The 17427-nt window shown below is 40.1% G+C and overlaps 1 protein-coding gene and 2 pseudogenes across 3 annotated transcripts in view; 1 reads left to right on the plus strand and 2 right to left on the minus strand.

Annotated features, from left to right (window-relative positions):
- TFDP2 (transcription factor Dp-2) overlaps positions 1–17427 on the plus strand; it is a 203214-nt gene that overhangs the window by 173407 nt on the left and 12380 nt on the right. The window contains exons 7-9 of one of the 3 annotated variants that reach the window (XM_068990236.1): positions 5743–5905; positions 13915–14058; positions 17179–17247. In XM_068990236.1, the coding sequence (XP_068846337.1) occupies positions 5743–5905; positions 13915–14058; positions 17179–17247 (376 nt within the window). Of the gene's footprint in view, positions 1–5737; positions 5906–13911; positions 14059–17178; positions 17248–17427 lie in introns of those variants that run through there. The other 2 variants (XM_068990309.1, XM_068990349.1) reach the window with 2 other exon arrangements.
- On the minus strand, positions 7781–8566 carry LOC138088490 (SAP domain-containing ribonucleoprotein-like; annotated as a pseudogene).
- LOC138091397 (protein FAM32A-like) lies at positions 8694–10254 on the minus strand (annotated as a pseudogene).

The raw sequence follows: 17427 nt of genomic DNA on the forward strand, positions 1-17427 counted from the left end.
ACCAGCCTTCCAAAGGTGCGGCTTCATTTCTTGATTCAGCCACTGTTGAGTTGTATCCTTTGGTTGTATTGCTTATGAAACTTCATTTAGTATGTTAATCTGTAGGTCTATCCACGTTGCTGCAGATGTCATCTTTTCATTCTTTTTTATGTCTGGTTATATTCCGTGAGAGATTATGAGAGCCTAAACTAGGGTCATGGGAAGAGAGAGAAGAATTCAAGAGCTCTTTAAGACAAGACTTAGATTACATTTGATAGAAGTTGATTAGATAGAAAGGATTAGGATGAATCTGTTGTTTCCGTTTCAGGCAGTTGGATGAATGCTATCACTCATCTAGATGAGAACTGCAGTAGGATCAGAAGTTACATATTGGCGTGTTGAGTTCCCTTTTGTATTTTTAATATGTTATTGTGATGTGTAAGGACCCCTACCTAGAAAATTTTAAACTTCTCTATTATATCTCAGTCTTCTTTTTTCCATATCAAGAATCCTGATTTTTAAGGACATTGAGGATGCAAAGGACGATAGAGTTAGTGTATATGGTAATTACTCATTGACTTTATCCCATATTACATGCTTAATAGTCCCAAATAATAATAATGTAACCTAATGTGATTGTGCATACTAAGTTGCTTCAGTCGTGTCCAGCTTTTTGCAACGGTATGGACAGTAGCCTGCCAGGCTCCTCTGTCCGTGGGTTTGTCCAGGCAAGAGTACTGGAGTGGGTTGCCATGCCCTCCTCCAAGGTATATTCCTGATTCTCAGGGTATCTTCCTGACCAGGGTTCGAACCCTCATTTCTTAAGTTTCCTGCATTGGCAGACAGGTTCTTTACCAGCACCACCTGTGAAGCACTGAAAACATTAAAAATTTTTCTGTATATGTTCTCTCCATTCTTTTCTCATTTTTCTAATAATCATAGGTAATAGTCCTATAGTGTTGAAGCATACACCTATTTATACACTATACTATATGCCTCTTAGCTCTCACTTAATCTTAACGTCTACAGTTAACTGTACATAAATTTCTCACAAGACCTTTATGTCAGTGTTTCTCTAATCATTTTGACTGTCTCAGTCAGTTTTGCTGAATGTAAAAATTCTTGGCTCATACTTGGTTGGAGTTTCTTAAGTGCCTTAATTTTCTTCTAGTGTAACAGCTTGCTCTTGGAAAATCTGATACTCTTTTTTTTTTTTTCTAAATGTCTAAATAATTTTTTTCTTTGAAATCCAGCAATTTTACTAGAATCTTTTGGTCTTTGTCGTTCTGGGTTGATATAGTCTCTTTTCTTCTTTTATTTCATAAACATTTTCTTGACTTAACAGCACTTAGTATTTATTCTCTTCCCTTGCCTTGATTTTCTTCTTCAGAAACTCTTATGGTCCATATATTCTTTGCCCACCTTCAGTGTTTTTCATTTGCTCTTGAATATCAATTGTGGGAGTCACATGGACTAGACTGTTGCAACCTCCTCAGTCTTTATTTCAGCCTCCTACACTCAGCTGGTATTGAAGAGGGGAGAACTTCTCATTTCAACTGCTGCTCTCAGATTGGCCTGTTCTTTCCAGTGAATTCTTGTTAGTTCCATTAAATGCCGCTCCATTGAGTATTTATTTTTCTACCAACACAGACACTACTGTGTAAGCCTTTGGCCCCCGTTTGTAATCTGGGGTGGGTTGAAGATACCTTGTCAGTTAGTTTTGTTGTAAACGTTGTCAAGGGGCTCAGGCTTTGCTGTTTACTTGCTCTGTTTTTTATGGGGATTTGGAGAGTTTGAGAACTATGCTGCTGTTGCTGTCTTTCCACACTCTCTTATAATTAGGGATGTGTATGTGTGTGTGTGTTTACAGTCTATATGACTCAGAATTTAAATAAATTGTTAAGTCATTTATAATCTGTAGATTTTCCCTCTGTATTTTTCTCACTTTTTCCCTTCCAAATTATTAGTTGAAGAAACCACATTATATGTCCTGAATAAAAATTCTAAAGATTTTGCGTATCGCATCTCTTTTTTTAAATTAATTGATTGATTGATTTCTGGCCGCTGCTGGGCTTCAGTAGTTGCAGCAGGCACACGGGGCCAGCCACTCTGAGGCATGTGGGATCATCCCTTACCAGAGATAGAGCCCATGCCCCTGCATTGGCAGGCAGACTCAACCCCTGGGCCTCCAGGGGAGTCCCGCAGCATCTCTTTAGTACAGGCTAACATGTTCGTCTGTCTTCAGTGTCTCCTTTAGACTGGAAGGTGGGTCTTGTGTCGTGACCATATTCAGGTTCCATGATAGGCTGTACACTTGAAAAACAAACACCTGAATGGGCCAGGTCAAGGAAAGCAAGTAATACAGGATCAGAAGCACTGAAGTGAGAAACTCCAGTTGCAAAGCTGACATTGCAAAACAGGCAAATCCATAGAAACAGAAAGTAAAACAGTGGTTGCCAAGGGCTTGAGCACAGGCGGGTGGGGAGTGACTGCTTATGGGGACAGAATTTCTTTTTAAGGTGGAGAAATTAGATTGTGGTGATGGTTGTGTAACTCTTGAACAAATCCACTGAATTTTATACTTGAAAAGATGAAGTTTATAGTGAGTGAATTGTATTTCAATAAAGCCGTTACCTTGAAAAAGAAAGTTAGATTTGAAAAGGGAGAGAGTATTGCCTAATCGCTGGGACTGATAAGAACTGGATGCAGGTGCTGATAGTTTTATAAGTGGCCTCTCCCACTGGCTGTAGACTTAGGTATTATTCTACTGTCTACTGAATATACCCATTTGGATATTCTATAGGTATGTCAAAGTCAACCTCATCACTGCCCAATAGAATGTAATACAAGCCACATGTAAGTTTTAATTTTCCAGCATTCAGTTTAAAAAGTAAACTGGAATATGTGAGACTGATGTTACATCTTTTATTTAATCTAGTATATCTAAAGGGTATTAATATAAAAATTATACCTTCATCTCTCATGTAGGTCTTTGAAATTAACAGCATACTTGATTGAGACTTGTCCCATTTCAGGTGTTTGATAGTCACAAGTAGAATATGCCCAGAGTATTAGACAATGCAAGTGAAAAGGTTTAACATGAAATTCATGAATTCGTTCCAAATTCCTGGATCTCAGTAACGACCCCTCCTTTTAAGGATTATTGTCCTGTTTCCCTCTTCCTTACCATCCATAGCAGTCAGTCACTTAGTTCTACTGATTTTTATCTTTAACATTTTTTGCAAATCCATCTCTTCTTATCTAGTCCTACCAGTTGCTCGAATTCTAGGACTCAGCATTGCTTGCTTGGACCATTACAGTAACCTGTCCAGTGACTCTTCCTGTTTCTGCTTCTGCCCTCCATAAATTACTCTGCAGCCAGAATCTCTGCCTCACTGAAAATTTCACCATGCCACTCCACCCCTCAATACCACTGAGTGCTATAACAGTATTTCAGTAGTAGTCTGTGATCCACAGTGAATACACATTCTTTGGGGAATGCAGGGAAAGAAAGTAGATATCTTCCCTTACTCTTTTGAAAAGAACATTTAGCATCTATTTCTTAGTGGACATAATGCTTTAGAACAGGTAAATAATTTACAAATGAATGTAATTCTACTGATGGAATATGATGAAGTCTAGGTTCCCCTGCACAGCAGACTCCCCATTTCCCTCCAGCCTCTGCTTTTGGAAGCTTGACTATTTTAGATATTTCATACAAGTGAAATCATGCAACATTGGTCCTTCAGTGACTGGTTTATTTCGCTTAGCATGATGTCCTCCAGGTTCATCCATGTTGTCACATATGGCAGAATTTTTTTTTCAAGGTTGAATAATATTTTGTTGTATATATATAAATATGTCTGTATGTCTATGTGAATATATATGTATACACATACTACATTTTCTTTATCCATTCATCCATCTGTGGATATTTGAGTTTTCCTTGTCTTGGTTCAGTTCAGTTCAGTCGCTCAGTCGTGTTCGACTCTTTGCGACCCCATGAACCACAGCATGCCAGGCCTCCCTGTCCATCACCAGCTCCTGGAGTCCACCCAAACTCATGTCCATTGAGTCGGTGATGCCATCCAACCATCTCATCCTCTGTCGTCCCCTTCTTCTCCTGCCTTCACTCTTTCCCAACATCAGGGTCTTTTCCAATGAGTCAGCTCTTCGCATCAGGTGGCCCAAGTATTGGAGTTTCAGCTTCAAATCAGTCCTTCCAGTGAACACCCAGGACTGGTCTCCTTTAGGATGGACTGGCTGGATGAATAAAGCTGCTGTGAACGTGACAGACACCGCTTTGATACCCTGACTTCATTTCTTTTGGATATGCCCAGAAATGAGATTACTGAGTTCTATGGTAGTTCCATTTTTAATTTTTTGAGGAACCTCCATATTTTTTTCCATAGCAGTTATACCATGTTACGTTCCCACCAACAGTGTACAAGGGTTCTAATTTTTATACCCTCACCAACACTTGTAATCCTTTTTTAAAAGTAAATAGTCATCCTAACAGGTGTGGGGATAGTGTCATTGTGGCTTTGATTCGTATTTCTCTTATGAGTAGTGATGTTGAACACCATTTCATATAACTGCTGGTTATAACTGGTCATTTGTATGTTTTCATTAAAGAAATGTCTATCCATGTCCTTTGCCTGTTTTTTGCATTACATGTTTTACTATTGAGTTGTAGGAGTTTCTTAGATATTTCAGATATTAACCATGTATCACATAAAGGGTTTGCAAATATTTTCTCCCTTTCCACAGATTGCCTTTTCTTTCTGTGGGTTGTTTTCATTGATTCTTACTGCAGGAATCTTCCTCCTTTAGGTTAGACTAGATACCTCTCTTACCAATTCCCATAAAACATTGTGAATAACTCTGACCTGGCACTTACCTTATTATAGTGGAATTACCTGTCATTATATATTAGTTTTGCCTCTCTTTCAGCCTTAGGATTCACTGAGGGAAAGGATTTTGTATCAGTTACTGTTTTTGTTCTTCCAGCCCCTAATACACACAGTTTCTAGCATATAATTGGTACTCAGATATTAGTAGAACTAAACTACCCCTGAAATTTTAATGATTGCATTATCAAAGGTTAGGCCTAGGCATTAACCTAACTTAGGATAACTGAAGATGTAGGTCCATTACTAACACCAATAACTTCTCTTTTTTAAATTAATTTATTTTAATTGGAGGCTAATTACTTTACAGTATTGTAGTGGGTTTTGCCATACATTGACATGAATCAGCCATGGGTGTACATGTGTTCCCCATCCTGAACCCCCTTCCCACCTCCCTCCCCACCCAATACCAATGGCTTCTGATTTAAAATTGAGTAGATAACAGAACTCTAGAATAGTGGTACTTTTAATTTTAGGTGGGGAAAAAAAATCTATAGCATACGTAGAATGCAAAAAGATAAGTATTAGGAATATAAACTCTGCATGGGCAGAGTTTTTGTCCACTGTTTTCACAAGTCTTCTAATGTGTAGAACAGCATCTGATACTTAATAGTAAGTAACTGGTCAGTATATATTTAGGCAGAAATGAGTGAGCATAAAAAGGCACTCTTGCTGCACACTTTATTAGGCTTTTAAGGTAAAGCATTTTAAAACATTTCCTTATCTCTAATTCAATGTAAAATTGAGCACTGGGAACAAAAAATCAAATTCCTGTCTTCTCACATTAGTTTATAGTTTTATAAAGGAAGTCTCTAGTAAGTATAATGGAGTATAATTTTATTTTCTCTTTTAGCAAACGAAGCAAAAAAGGAGATAAAAATGGAAAAGGCTTGAGACATTTTTCAATGAAAGTGTGTGAGAAAGTTCAGCGGAAAGGTACAACGTCATATAATGAAGTAGCTGATGAGCTGGTGTCCGAGTTCACCAATTCAAATAACCATTTGGCAGCTGATTCGGTAGGTAGATCATGCCCTTGATGTTGACTGTGAAAGTGGTGCAGCGGTGTACTTCTCTGGATTGTCTATGTCAAATTGAGGACCCAGACAAGCGAGGGTTTCATGTTATCTATTGGGGAATTCTGTTGTTTTGATTTTTTGTTGTTTTGTTTTGAAAAGGATTGTTACTTATTTAAACATAAAGGTGGACAAGTGTTTTTAAAATATCTTTGGGGGTTATTGAAGGAACATACTTTTTAAAAAGTGTACTTTTTATTTTTGAATGACTTTAGATACATCTGAATCTTTCAGTGTTTTAAGTCAGTAAGAAAATTTTATTTATAATTGAAAAAATACTACATGAACATGTTTATAGAAATTCATTTGTACCAAAGACTGTATAATAAAAAATTTTTCTCTTCTACCATAGACTCTAATCTGACTCCGCAAGGCACTGTTCACTATTACCAGATTCTTGAGTATCATTCCAGAAATTCTTTATGCACCTATATAATAAAATTTGTTATTTTAAACATAAATATGGTTGTGCTTTGCATGCTTCATTCTTAATTTTATTTTCTTAGTAATATATCTAGAGCCTCATTTTTAGCACATAAAAATCATTCTCATTTTTTTTTTAATGGAGATAAATTTACATGCAGGGAGGGAAATGCACATGTCTTAAGTATACAATTAAACTGTTAAATTATTTTTTTATTTATTGTGGCTAGTTTACATACAGTAAGATGTATTCAAGTGTAAAATTCAGTGAGTTTTGACATTTGTGTGCACCCGTGAAGCCACCACCATGATCAGGACACAAAATGTTTCCATCATTCCCAAAGCCTCTGCCTTTTGTAATCCATCCCTCCCTCGCCCTCTAGCCCCAGTCAGCTGCTGATATACTTTTTATAAATCAGTTTGCATTTAACTTAAATGTAGTCATACTTTACATATTCCAGAACAATATTAAATAATAGTAGTAACTCTGGTCATATGGAATCTTCACTTCTTAACGTTAGTGGAAATATTTATAGTTTTGCAGCCTTAATTGTGATAAAGGTTTAACTTGATTTTTTTCTTAATGAACATTTCTTTTTTCTTAATTAATAAAAAGTCAGAAATGAAGTTGAATTTAATCAATTCTGTCAGGAAGATAGCTTCCTGACATTTCAGGATTTTTACAGTGGTATTCATGAATGAAACTGGTGGGGTTATTTGCTTTTGTTTTTATAATCTTTGCAATTTTTTTAAATAACGTTTTTTCCTTTATTCTGCAGTTGAGTAGCTCAAGATGGTAAAGAATCTGCCTGCAATGCAGGAGACACAGATTCAATCCCTGGAGAAGGGACTGGCAACCCACTCCAGCATTCTTGCCTGGAGAATTACATAAACAGAGGAGCCTAGTGGGCTATAGTCCATGGGGTCACAAAGAATTGGACATAACTGAGCAACTGATGCTTTCACATTCACATATGAGATTCCCAAACACACCACTTGGTTTTTGCTTCTGACTCTGTTATTCTTTCAGTGTCTATGTCACGTAGATATTTCTCCCAATAGCATAGTGTGACCCTTATCCAGTGAGTACACATAGACCCTCATAGACCCTGGCTCTCCAGCATTGGGACCTTGGTGCTCCCTTCTGACCGCACCCTTGTCTTTCTGTGCTGGGACTCTGCCTCCTTGATCCTGTTACCCTTGAGGTATCCTTAGGCCAGGAATGTCAAACATGTTATGTGTCAACCCTGAGTAAATACATGAGCTACTTGGACCTTAGGGTCGAGGATAAGGAGGCAGACTGTGCCTGGGTTTGTTTTTGTTTTTTTTTTTTAATTAACAAGCAAAATAATAATTAAAAAACAACAACACAACAACAAAACCCTTAAAGTTGGAACTGCAATAAGTCAAACTGCTGCTGGAGTTCACAGATGTACCCAGGGTACATGCTCCCTCATTGCAAGGCAGGACCTAGGCACATAACTGTGCATTTAGGTATATATGTGACCAGGAAGAGTCAAAGAGGTGGAAACCACTGGAGAACAGAAAGCATCAGAAGTTTTTCATCAGGCAATTCCAGAGCGCTCTGCTCTTTTCCTCTTCTTTGCCTCTGTATCCTCTGTGGTTCCTGTTCCAGCTGAACTTGTGACAATCCCAAATCGCTCCTTCCTCTTTTTCAGCTTTTCATCATCCTCCGACTTTCTGGAGATTGAAGAGACATTCAAACCAAACCTTTGAGCTCTTTCTTTTAGCTTATCCAGGTTAACCATAGGCTTGGTGTCAGACAACAGGCCTTTTGATGGAACTGGAGAAATCCCAAATCTAGCTGCCCGCGCAGCTTTCTTACTCTCCAAACTCACAGGTACATTGAATCATTCAGCTTTCTTCTGCATCCTCTCAGTCTGTGGTATTTCAGATGTAATTTTTACCACTTTTTTCTCTGACATCAACAGTTTTTTCAGGAGGTTCTTCCTCTTTGACAGGCAGTTCTAAGGGTTTCATCTCCCAGTACATCTTCATTTGCCTGATGAGATCTTGTTTTATTCCCTTGGTCTCCAAACCACGAGCAAGACACTCCTGCTTTAGTTCAGCAAGCTGAGAAAAAAGAATAAACCATTCCTTAATTTACAGAATGAACCTTCAGCTTATGAAGCTCCACCGTCTCAGTTGCCATCTTGTTACCCTTCCCCGTGCCTGGGTTTTATTACAAAGAGTGGTGTGCTTGATTAGTGATGTCTGCCATGGGCACACCCACTAGACACATGTCTGGAATGAAGATAGTGGGAGAAAAGGCAAAAGCTGACCTGGTTCAGAAAGGGACAAGCTGTATGTTCCGTCCTCGCCTTAGGTGGTTGTGCTGTTTACCAGGCTGCATTGTGTCTTTGGCCAGGTGGCTGGGGAGGCAAGCTGAAGGCCATGAAGCTTCAAATGGCTTCCCCAGGGCCTGGAGGGAAGAGCATAAGCCCCAAGCTAGCAGGAGCCTGGCAGGGCAGCCCATGCAGGGCCCCCCAGGGGTCTACATGCTGCAGGCCGTCCTGGCATTGGCTCCTTATCCTCTGGAGTCAGGGTCATCCAGGCAGAGCCAGCTGGTCAGCTTCAAAGAGTTAGGTGCAACTCGGAGGTGAAAATACATTTCCATGGCATTATACACAGAAATAACCTTAATCTCTGGATAAACTCTCAAAAATTCCCAGTCCAGACTAAAATGGTTTATTGCCTGTGTGCTACTGAGAAATCAAAATAGAGTATTAGTTTGACTTTAATTAGAAACATTACTTTGCCAACAAAGGTCCGTCTAGTCAAGGCTATGGTTTTTCCAGTGGTCATGTATGGATGTGAGAGTTGGACTATAAAGAAAGCTGAGTGCAGAAGAATTGATGCTTTTGAACTGTGGTGTTTAGAAGACTCTTGAGAGTCTGTTGGGCTGCAACGAGATCGAAGCACATCCTAAAGGAGATCAGTCCTGGGTGTTCTCTGGAAGGACTGATGTTGAAGCTGAAACTCCAATACTTTGGCCACCTGACGCGAAGAGCTGACTCATTGGAAAAGACCCTGAAGCTGGGAAAGATTGGGGGCAGGAAAAGAAGGGGACGACGGAGGATGAGATGGTTGGATGGCATCACCGACTCAATGGACATGGGTTTGGGTGGACTCCGGGAGTGGTGATGAACAGGGAGGCCTGATGTGCTACGGTTCATGAGGTTGCAGAGTCGAACACGACTGAGCGACTGGACTGAACTGAACTGAACTGACTTTAATCAAATTCCACAATGAAGGCACACTGCTTTGGAAAGCACTGCCTCAGGAGAAGATACAGGGTGTGTGTAAAAGAATGTTTCTAGAAAATACAAAGGGCACCAAACATGACCCCAGTTACCTTCCACACCCCTCCATGCCCCAGGCAGGGGCGCTGCTTCCCCCAGGGGACTCGGGGCATGTCGGTGCTAGTGAGTGTGTCCAGGTGCCTCTTGAGCCCTCTGCTTTCGGCTTGTGAGTTTGGGATGCTTTCTTCAGGATCCTGTCCATTTGCCATTTCTCCTGCATCTCCTCGAAGGCCAACTGGGCAGAAGTACCCTTGTCCCAGGCCACATTGCTTCTTGTTCTTTATATTTTGGGGCCACGCCCTGTGGCATGTGGGAGCTTACCGTCCTGACAAGGGTTTGAACCTGCACCCTTTGCATTAGACGTTCGGAGTCTTAATCACTGGACCACCATGGAGGTCCCTCCTCCTTGTTCTTTATACCAGTTCCCATCGCTTCCTCAAGTTTTGCCTTGTCTTTGTCCTATTCCTTCTTCTGCTTGGTCACGCCGAACTCTGCGATGCCTTTTAGATTCAAGAGCCCACTTTTGACCTGCTTGCCAGCCTCCATGGCACCTGTTTGCAATCAGTACCATCTTTGCAGTTTTGATAAGTAGTGTCATGCTGGCTTTATAAACTGAGTTTAGAGGTCTTCGCTTTCTCTTTTGCTTTACTCCATCAGATTTAATGGCATGGGATGTCTAGTTTTGTTCCCTGCAATCTGATGGAAATCACCTGAGATACTCCGTAGTGATTCGGTGGGGGGTTTAGATAGCTTTCTCCACTTCTTATTTAGTAATCCATCGTTTAAAATTGCTTTCTCCTTTTGAGTCAGTTTGGTGTGTTTTTGTTTTCTTAGAACATTCTCCATTTCATCCATGTTTTCCAAATTATTTGCAATTATATTTCCCCAAAAAAACATCTCTTGGTTTGTTTGTATGGACCTCCGGTTCTAAAGTTAATTTCTGTTTTTATCTGTATTTAATATTCTGTTCTCTTTCATGAAGTTACTTTTATTACTTCTCTACCCTGAAGACTGTGATATATGCTTTATTTACTTTTAATTTCTTTGTTTAGTGTTTGTTTAGTCTTTATGGCTGTTATTTTCCTCTTGTGCACTACCCATCTCCCCATTGATTCTGGTATGTTACTCTTTATTCCGTAACTTTGGCTTAAGAATTGCATTGAAAAGTTTCTTATAGTTCCAGGTGATAGGAATTTTTGCCTGTTGTCATGAATTTTGACTTATTACCTGTGATCAGAAATTTTGAGTCAAACTGTTTACTGAAGGGGGGGATTGCTTTGAGATTTTTCTTGTGAGCCGTTATATGGTAATTTCTGTTTAATTTCCCTGGGCGCTTGAAAGTATATGGCTGTCTGAATTTGAGTGAGGGGCAGAGTTCTCTGAATGGTCTAGCAGACCCTGGGTGACCTGGCCCTCTACTGCCTCTCACCTCCTACCATGCACGCTCTCAGTTACTACACGCAGCCACACGTGTTCTTTGCTGAGGATTTCCATATAGTTTCTCTTCTCCATCTAATTTTCACTCAGATGTCACTAAAGTGAAGCATTTCTTCTTAGCACTTTTCAATATCTAACACACATTTTCAATAACCACACCCCCATCCCCACTCCTGAATATAAGCAAGGAATTTTTTTTTCTGTTGATTCACTACTTTGTTTTTCTCATAATTTGGAGGCTCTGTAGTCTGTAGTTCTTTAATATTTTTATTATAACTTCAGTATTTTAAAATTTCAGTAATTTCAGTATTTCATTTCTTGAGTTATCACTTGTGGACTATGATTGATTATGGAGGAAAAAATAAATCCATATGCCTGTTGTATATCCCCATCTCCCAACTTACCCCTCTACCACAGGATTCAGTTGAATATATTAGTGGCAGTTAAAAGAATATTATAGTTGTTTTTATGATTTGAATATATTGTGCCAAAATTATTGCCTAGTTCATCTGCTTTGAATAGTTCATCTGCTTTGAATTCATCATTCCTTCCAGTATCAAAGAAGAGGAAATCAGGTACTTCCCTGGTGGTCCAGTGGCTAAGACTCCTCGCTTCCAATGCAGGGGCCCCTGGTTCAATCTTTGGTCAGGGAATTAGATCTCGCATGCTCCAACTAAGAGTTCACACGCTACGACTAAAGATCCCACAAGTTGCAACTAATGGATCCCTCGTTTTGCAACCAAGACCCAGCACAGCCAAAAAATACTTTCAAAAAACAAAAGCACAAACTATTTCTAAAAAAAGAAGAGGAAATCAGCAGACTTGCTGTTGCCTCCTAACATCTGTTGTTATTTTGTCATTGTCTACAGTATTGGGATTTCTAATATTTACATTCAGTTCTATAACTTAAAATCTCCCTTTTATTTAAGTTAACTTCTATATTTAAGTGGATTCAGTGTTGTCCACCATCTTTTATTATCATGGCATTTGATTGGTTGAATTCAGTTCTTACAAACTGCCTGTCCACCAAAAGATAAGGGGGCTTTCCCACAGTGTAAGTTAACATAGTTTCTGTTATTATAAAGTCTTGCAACCAAAAAAAATCCCCTGAACTACACAGTGTGCCTAGTGATCTATGTGATTACATTTTGGTGCTGGTTCATCATTTTCATTGTGTATAACAGTTTGCAGATCAGCACTAGTGCGTGGACCACATTTTGAGAAGCACTGCTAACTAGAACTTAGAGGATACATCCTTGACTTTTCAAAGTCTGACATCCTCAAAGACACTACAAGATCTTAGCCACTTTAACTCCATTACCCCTTTCTCATATATATACTATTCAGTTCAGTCGCTCAGTTGTGTTCGACTCTTTGCAACCCCATGAACCACAGCACGCCAGGCCTCCCTGTCCATCACCAACTCCCGGAGTCCACCCAAACCCATGTCCATTGAGTTGGTGATACCATCTAACCAACTCATCCTCTGTCATCCCCTTCCCCTCCTGCCCTCAGTCTTTCCCAGCATCAGGATCTTTTCCAATGAGTCAACTCTTTGCATCAGGTGGACAAAGTATTGGAGTTTCAGCTTCAGCTTCGGTCCTTCCAATGAATACTCAGGACTAATTTCCTTTAGGATGGACTGGTTGGATCTCCTTGAAGTCCAAGGGACTCTCAAGAGTCTTCTCCAACGCCATAGTTCAAAAGCATCAATTCTTCGGCATTCAGCTTTCTTTACAGTCCAACTCTCACATCCATACATGACTATTGGAAAAACCATAGCCTTGACTAGACAGACCTTTGTTGACAAAGTAATATCTCTGCTTTTTAATATGCTATCTAGGTTGGTCATAACTTTCCTTCCAAGGAGTAAGTGTCTTTTAATTTCATGGCTGCAGTCACCATCTGCAGTGATTTTGGAGCCCCAAAAAATAAAGTCAGCCACTGCTTCCACTGTTTCCCCATCTATTTCCCATGAAGCGATGGGACCAGATGCCATGATCTTAGTTTTCTGAATGTTGAGTTTTAAGCCAACTTTTTCACTCTCCTCTTTCACTTTCAGCTTTTTTGTTCCTCTTCACTTTCTGCCATAAGGGTGGTATCATCTGCATATCTGAGGTTATTGATATTTCTTCTGGCAATCTCAATTCCATCTTGTGCTTCTTCCAGCCCAGCATTTCTCATGATGTACTCTGCATATAAGTTAAATAAGCAGGACGATAATATACAGCCTTGACGTACTCCTTTTCCTATTTGGAACCAGTCTATTGTTCCATGTCCAGTTCTAACTATTGCTTCCTGACCTGCATACAGGTTTCTCAAGAGGCGGATCAGGTGGTCTGGTATTTCCTGTCCTGTATATTAGTTCGTTTTATATTCTAGACTCCCCAAGACAGTGTACTTTATACAGTGAGTATCAATTGAGATTTACCTTTTGAGTTGGTCTTCATGTCATCCTACATCATCTCCAAGTTCCTATCTTAGATTCTTTTACTTAGAAGAGGCCCTTTTGCATCATTTAATTTAGATCTATTAGGAACATAATCCTTGTTTTTAAGATTGTTTTATGTTTTAGATTGCTTGAAAGTATCTTTATTTCATCTTTACTTTTTTTTTTACTCTTGACTTTTGAAGGATACTTTCACTGGGTGAAGAATCCTTTCAGAACTTTGAAGATATTTATGAAATTATTATTAAATGTTTTAATACCTTGTGACAGTAGCATGACCTTTAATGTTTATCACTCAATAAACATATTTCTTTTAGCAGGCTTATGATCAGAAGAACATTAGGCGAAGAGTTTATGATGCTTTAAATGTGCTGATGGCAATGAACATAATTTCAAAGGAAAAAAAAGAAATCAAATGGATTGGCCTGCCTACCAATTCTGCTCAGGAATGTCAAAACCTGGAGGTAAGTGAAGAAAATCTGTTTACAGATAGTACTTTGCTTTATTTTACATCAGAGACATTTTAATTTGGAAATACAGTCACATAGTATTAAAATATTCATAGCTATTTATTCATGTATAGTACGTCTTTTTTCTTTAAAGTCTCTCCTAGGTAGAATTTCAGAACTGGAAGGAGATTTTGAGAAGTCTAGTCTGACAGATGTCCTGATGAAACGTGAAATGAAATGACTTGATTTTTTTTTTTTCCTCTCTTTTTTTTGGAGAACATCTTTGTTTTATTCTAAATTCCAAGCATTCTACTAATAAATTTTCATTGACTCGTGTACTAGAAATTATCTTATTTATTGGAATACTTGTATAGATCTGAAAGAATGGATTCAAGTTGGCTGTTTATTTCTTGTATTTGAACTTTTACCTTCAACTCTAGAATTAGTGGCAGGAAAATGGTATGGAATTTCCTTTAAATCTTTATCAGAATGGGTAGAATGTTCAGCTTACAAGAATTTGGGGTGATGTGTGCAAAAGCCTGTTTTATTCTTTGAACTTCAATCGTTATACAAAATCTTTCCTAAATGAGCATGTGCCCTGACATATTATTTGTAAATTGATTTGACATAATTTTACTGTCGTATCCAAAAGGCTAAATACAGCTTTAGACGAGACTGTGGTTGATTTCATGTTTTTCTTAGTCCCTTTTTCCCCCTAGCAAATCAAAAAATTTTGGTATTAATATACTTGTGGATGGAGGGAGAAATCCTGGCAGTCATCAGAAGTTATAGAATAATGTCATTCATGTGCTGCAGTTGAAATATCCTTTTTTCTCCTTCCGAGAGAGTAAAATTTGAGGGTTATTTTAACTGCCAGTAATATTAAGCCGGTATCAAAGCCTAAGCTAAGCTAAGCTAAGTCACTTCAGTCGTGTCCAACTCTGTGCAACCCCATAGACGGCAGCCCACCAGGCTCCCCTGTCCCTGGGATTCTCCAGGCAAGAACACTGGAGTGGGTTGCCATTTCCTTCTCCATGAAAATATTCCATAAATGAATTTCAATAACTCTTAAACATTCCACAAAATTTCCTAAGAACCTGTGAGAGTATAATACCTGGCAATCCTCTCTAAAACAGAAATTCACCCATCTGCTACATTACTGCTGAATATCTGAAATGTACATGATCTCTAAAAAATAACAGTACTGAATAAAACTGAAAGGATCATCCAAGTTCCTACGTAATACCAAAGTATTTATCCAGGATAAGCAAAAATCTCTTAACATCTCCCGTGTGCTTAAATGAAAGATTATATGAGATTCCGATCCCAGGCAGCTTTCCTTCTAATTGAGAAGAGCAGAAATGTAAAAGGACTTACCAAAAGTGTGATGACTCCTGTGAAAGAAGTATGTACAGATTCTCTGGAAAAAAGGGGTATAAGGGAGGTAGTGGGAAGGGTGGCCTTTACCAAGAGAAAAAAAAAATCCCTGTGCTGTCGTGAAGGAGGAGTTTGCCAAGTGGTTTAGGGCAGGGAGGCAGAGACACTGCCCAGAATGAGGCAGGTGGAAGAAGGCGTGCCCGCAGCTGGCTGTGGCCAGAGCACGGGTCAGAGAGGAGAGGGCAGGTTCCTGGGCGTTAGGTAGTTGGGACCTGATCCTCCGGGCAGTAGGAACTCCTGGAGAATTACATAGAAGAGGGCTGAGGGAGTGTAATCCAAAGGGCCAGTCTGCCATTGGGTTGGAAGCCAGACTGACAGGAAGACGCGGAGGGAAAGTGAGGGGGTGGGTCGGAGAGGGGCTGAGTACTGGCCATGCCAGTGAGGCTGGAGAAGTGTTTTAGAGGCAGAATCAATACCACTTGGCCTGGCTGGATGCAAGGCCTGAGGCAGGTGGGAGCTGCTCTGTCAGCAGTGTCAGATGCCGGGGAAAACCTCAGCAGCATCTTTTCACATGTGAGTGAGCACACAGATCTTACAGTGGATCTTAAGTGTTTCGGGGTTCAAGTGGTTGTGATCAGAGGAACCATGAGAGAAACTCCCGGTGGGGACTAGATGGGGAGCAAGTAAGAAAGATGCCGTTGGAGTAGACAAGAAAGATGATACTAGATGTCATTGGCTTTTGCCCCACGACACAGTGAGGAACTCATCTACAGGGATATTCCAGACCTTAATCTATGTTTTCTAGGTAGCTGTGAGGTTGAGGAAAACAGTAGTTGGTTGAAGGTAGGAAATTTGTCCCATTACCATGTCTCTTACTGCAGGTAGGAACTGCGCAGTGAATATGTAGGAGCCCTGTATTAGCAGCTGTGCCTGTTTAAAAGAGAGGAGATTAAGAAACTGCTCTAGGGACTGTCTTCCCTGGTGGACGAGTGGTTAGGACTCCGTGCTTTCAGTGTGGAGAGCGTGAGTTTGATTCCCGGTTAGGGAATTAAAATCCCACAAGTCACACTAAAAAAAGCAGTTAATCGGAGATCTTAAATGAGATCTTATTTCACTCTGGGAGGTTAATAGAGCAAAGCAGTTAATAATGGGATCTCTGAAACCAGGTGGCTTTGATTCAAATCCTGGCTCTTGCCATCCACCAGCGGTGTGACCTTGGACAGATTCTTCACCCTCTGTGCCCTCTATTTCCTTACTGCAAAGAGGATAACAGCCGTACTTAGGTCTAGGGTTTCGTGAAGACGAATTAGGAGACTGTGTGTCCAGCGCTCACACGTAGAATAGTTATTCACCAAGTGTTACCTGTGACTCTGATTGGAAATATGGACGGAGGAGCCTGGTAGACTACAGTCCATGGGGTCGCAAAGAGAGGACACCAGTGAGCGACTTCACTTTCACTTTCACTTTTTCAAGTGTTAGCTGTGACTCTGGCGCTTGTGAAATAAATAGAGCCAGTCCCACAGATCAAGTGTTCGTTAGGGGGATGGATGTCGTTTGATGGCGATTGCTACAATTCTGCTGTCTTGCCTCCTTGCTTACCTGACCCCGGAAGGTGGAATCTACCTTTATTGGTCTCAATAGTTAAACAGGTTGCCTGTCTTTAAGGAAAATTCTTGATGTCTCAGAACTGGGACCTGAAAAGTGAGCAGCATTTTCTACTCTACATGCTCATGCTATTTTGTAACCTGTGTTTTAAAGATAGAGAAGCAGAGGCGGATAGAACGGATAAAGCAGAAGCGGGCCCAGCTTCAAGAACTTCTCCTGCAGGTAAGGAAGCCGGGATGTGTTTATTGCCTTCTCTGCCTGTGTTCTGCTTCTCCCCTGACTTCCTCTGAGCCCGTGTTTTCTGCTTTGGGTGCCTTCAAATACGTGATGGGGCTGCACTAGCGAATCGTCCCCAAGGCCTGAGCTCATGACTCTCCACACGATCTGCCTGTAAGAGGGTCC

Source organism: Capricornis sumatraensis, chromosome 1 (genome assembly GCF_032405125.1).
Source record: "Capricornis sumatraensis isolate serow.1 chromosome 1, serow.2, whole genome shotgun sequence".
NCBI lineage: Eukaryota > Metazoa > Chordata > Mammalia > Artiodactyla > Bovidae > Capricornis > Capricornis sumatraensis.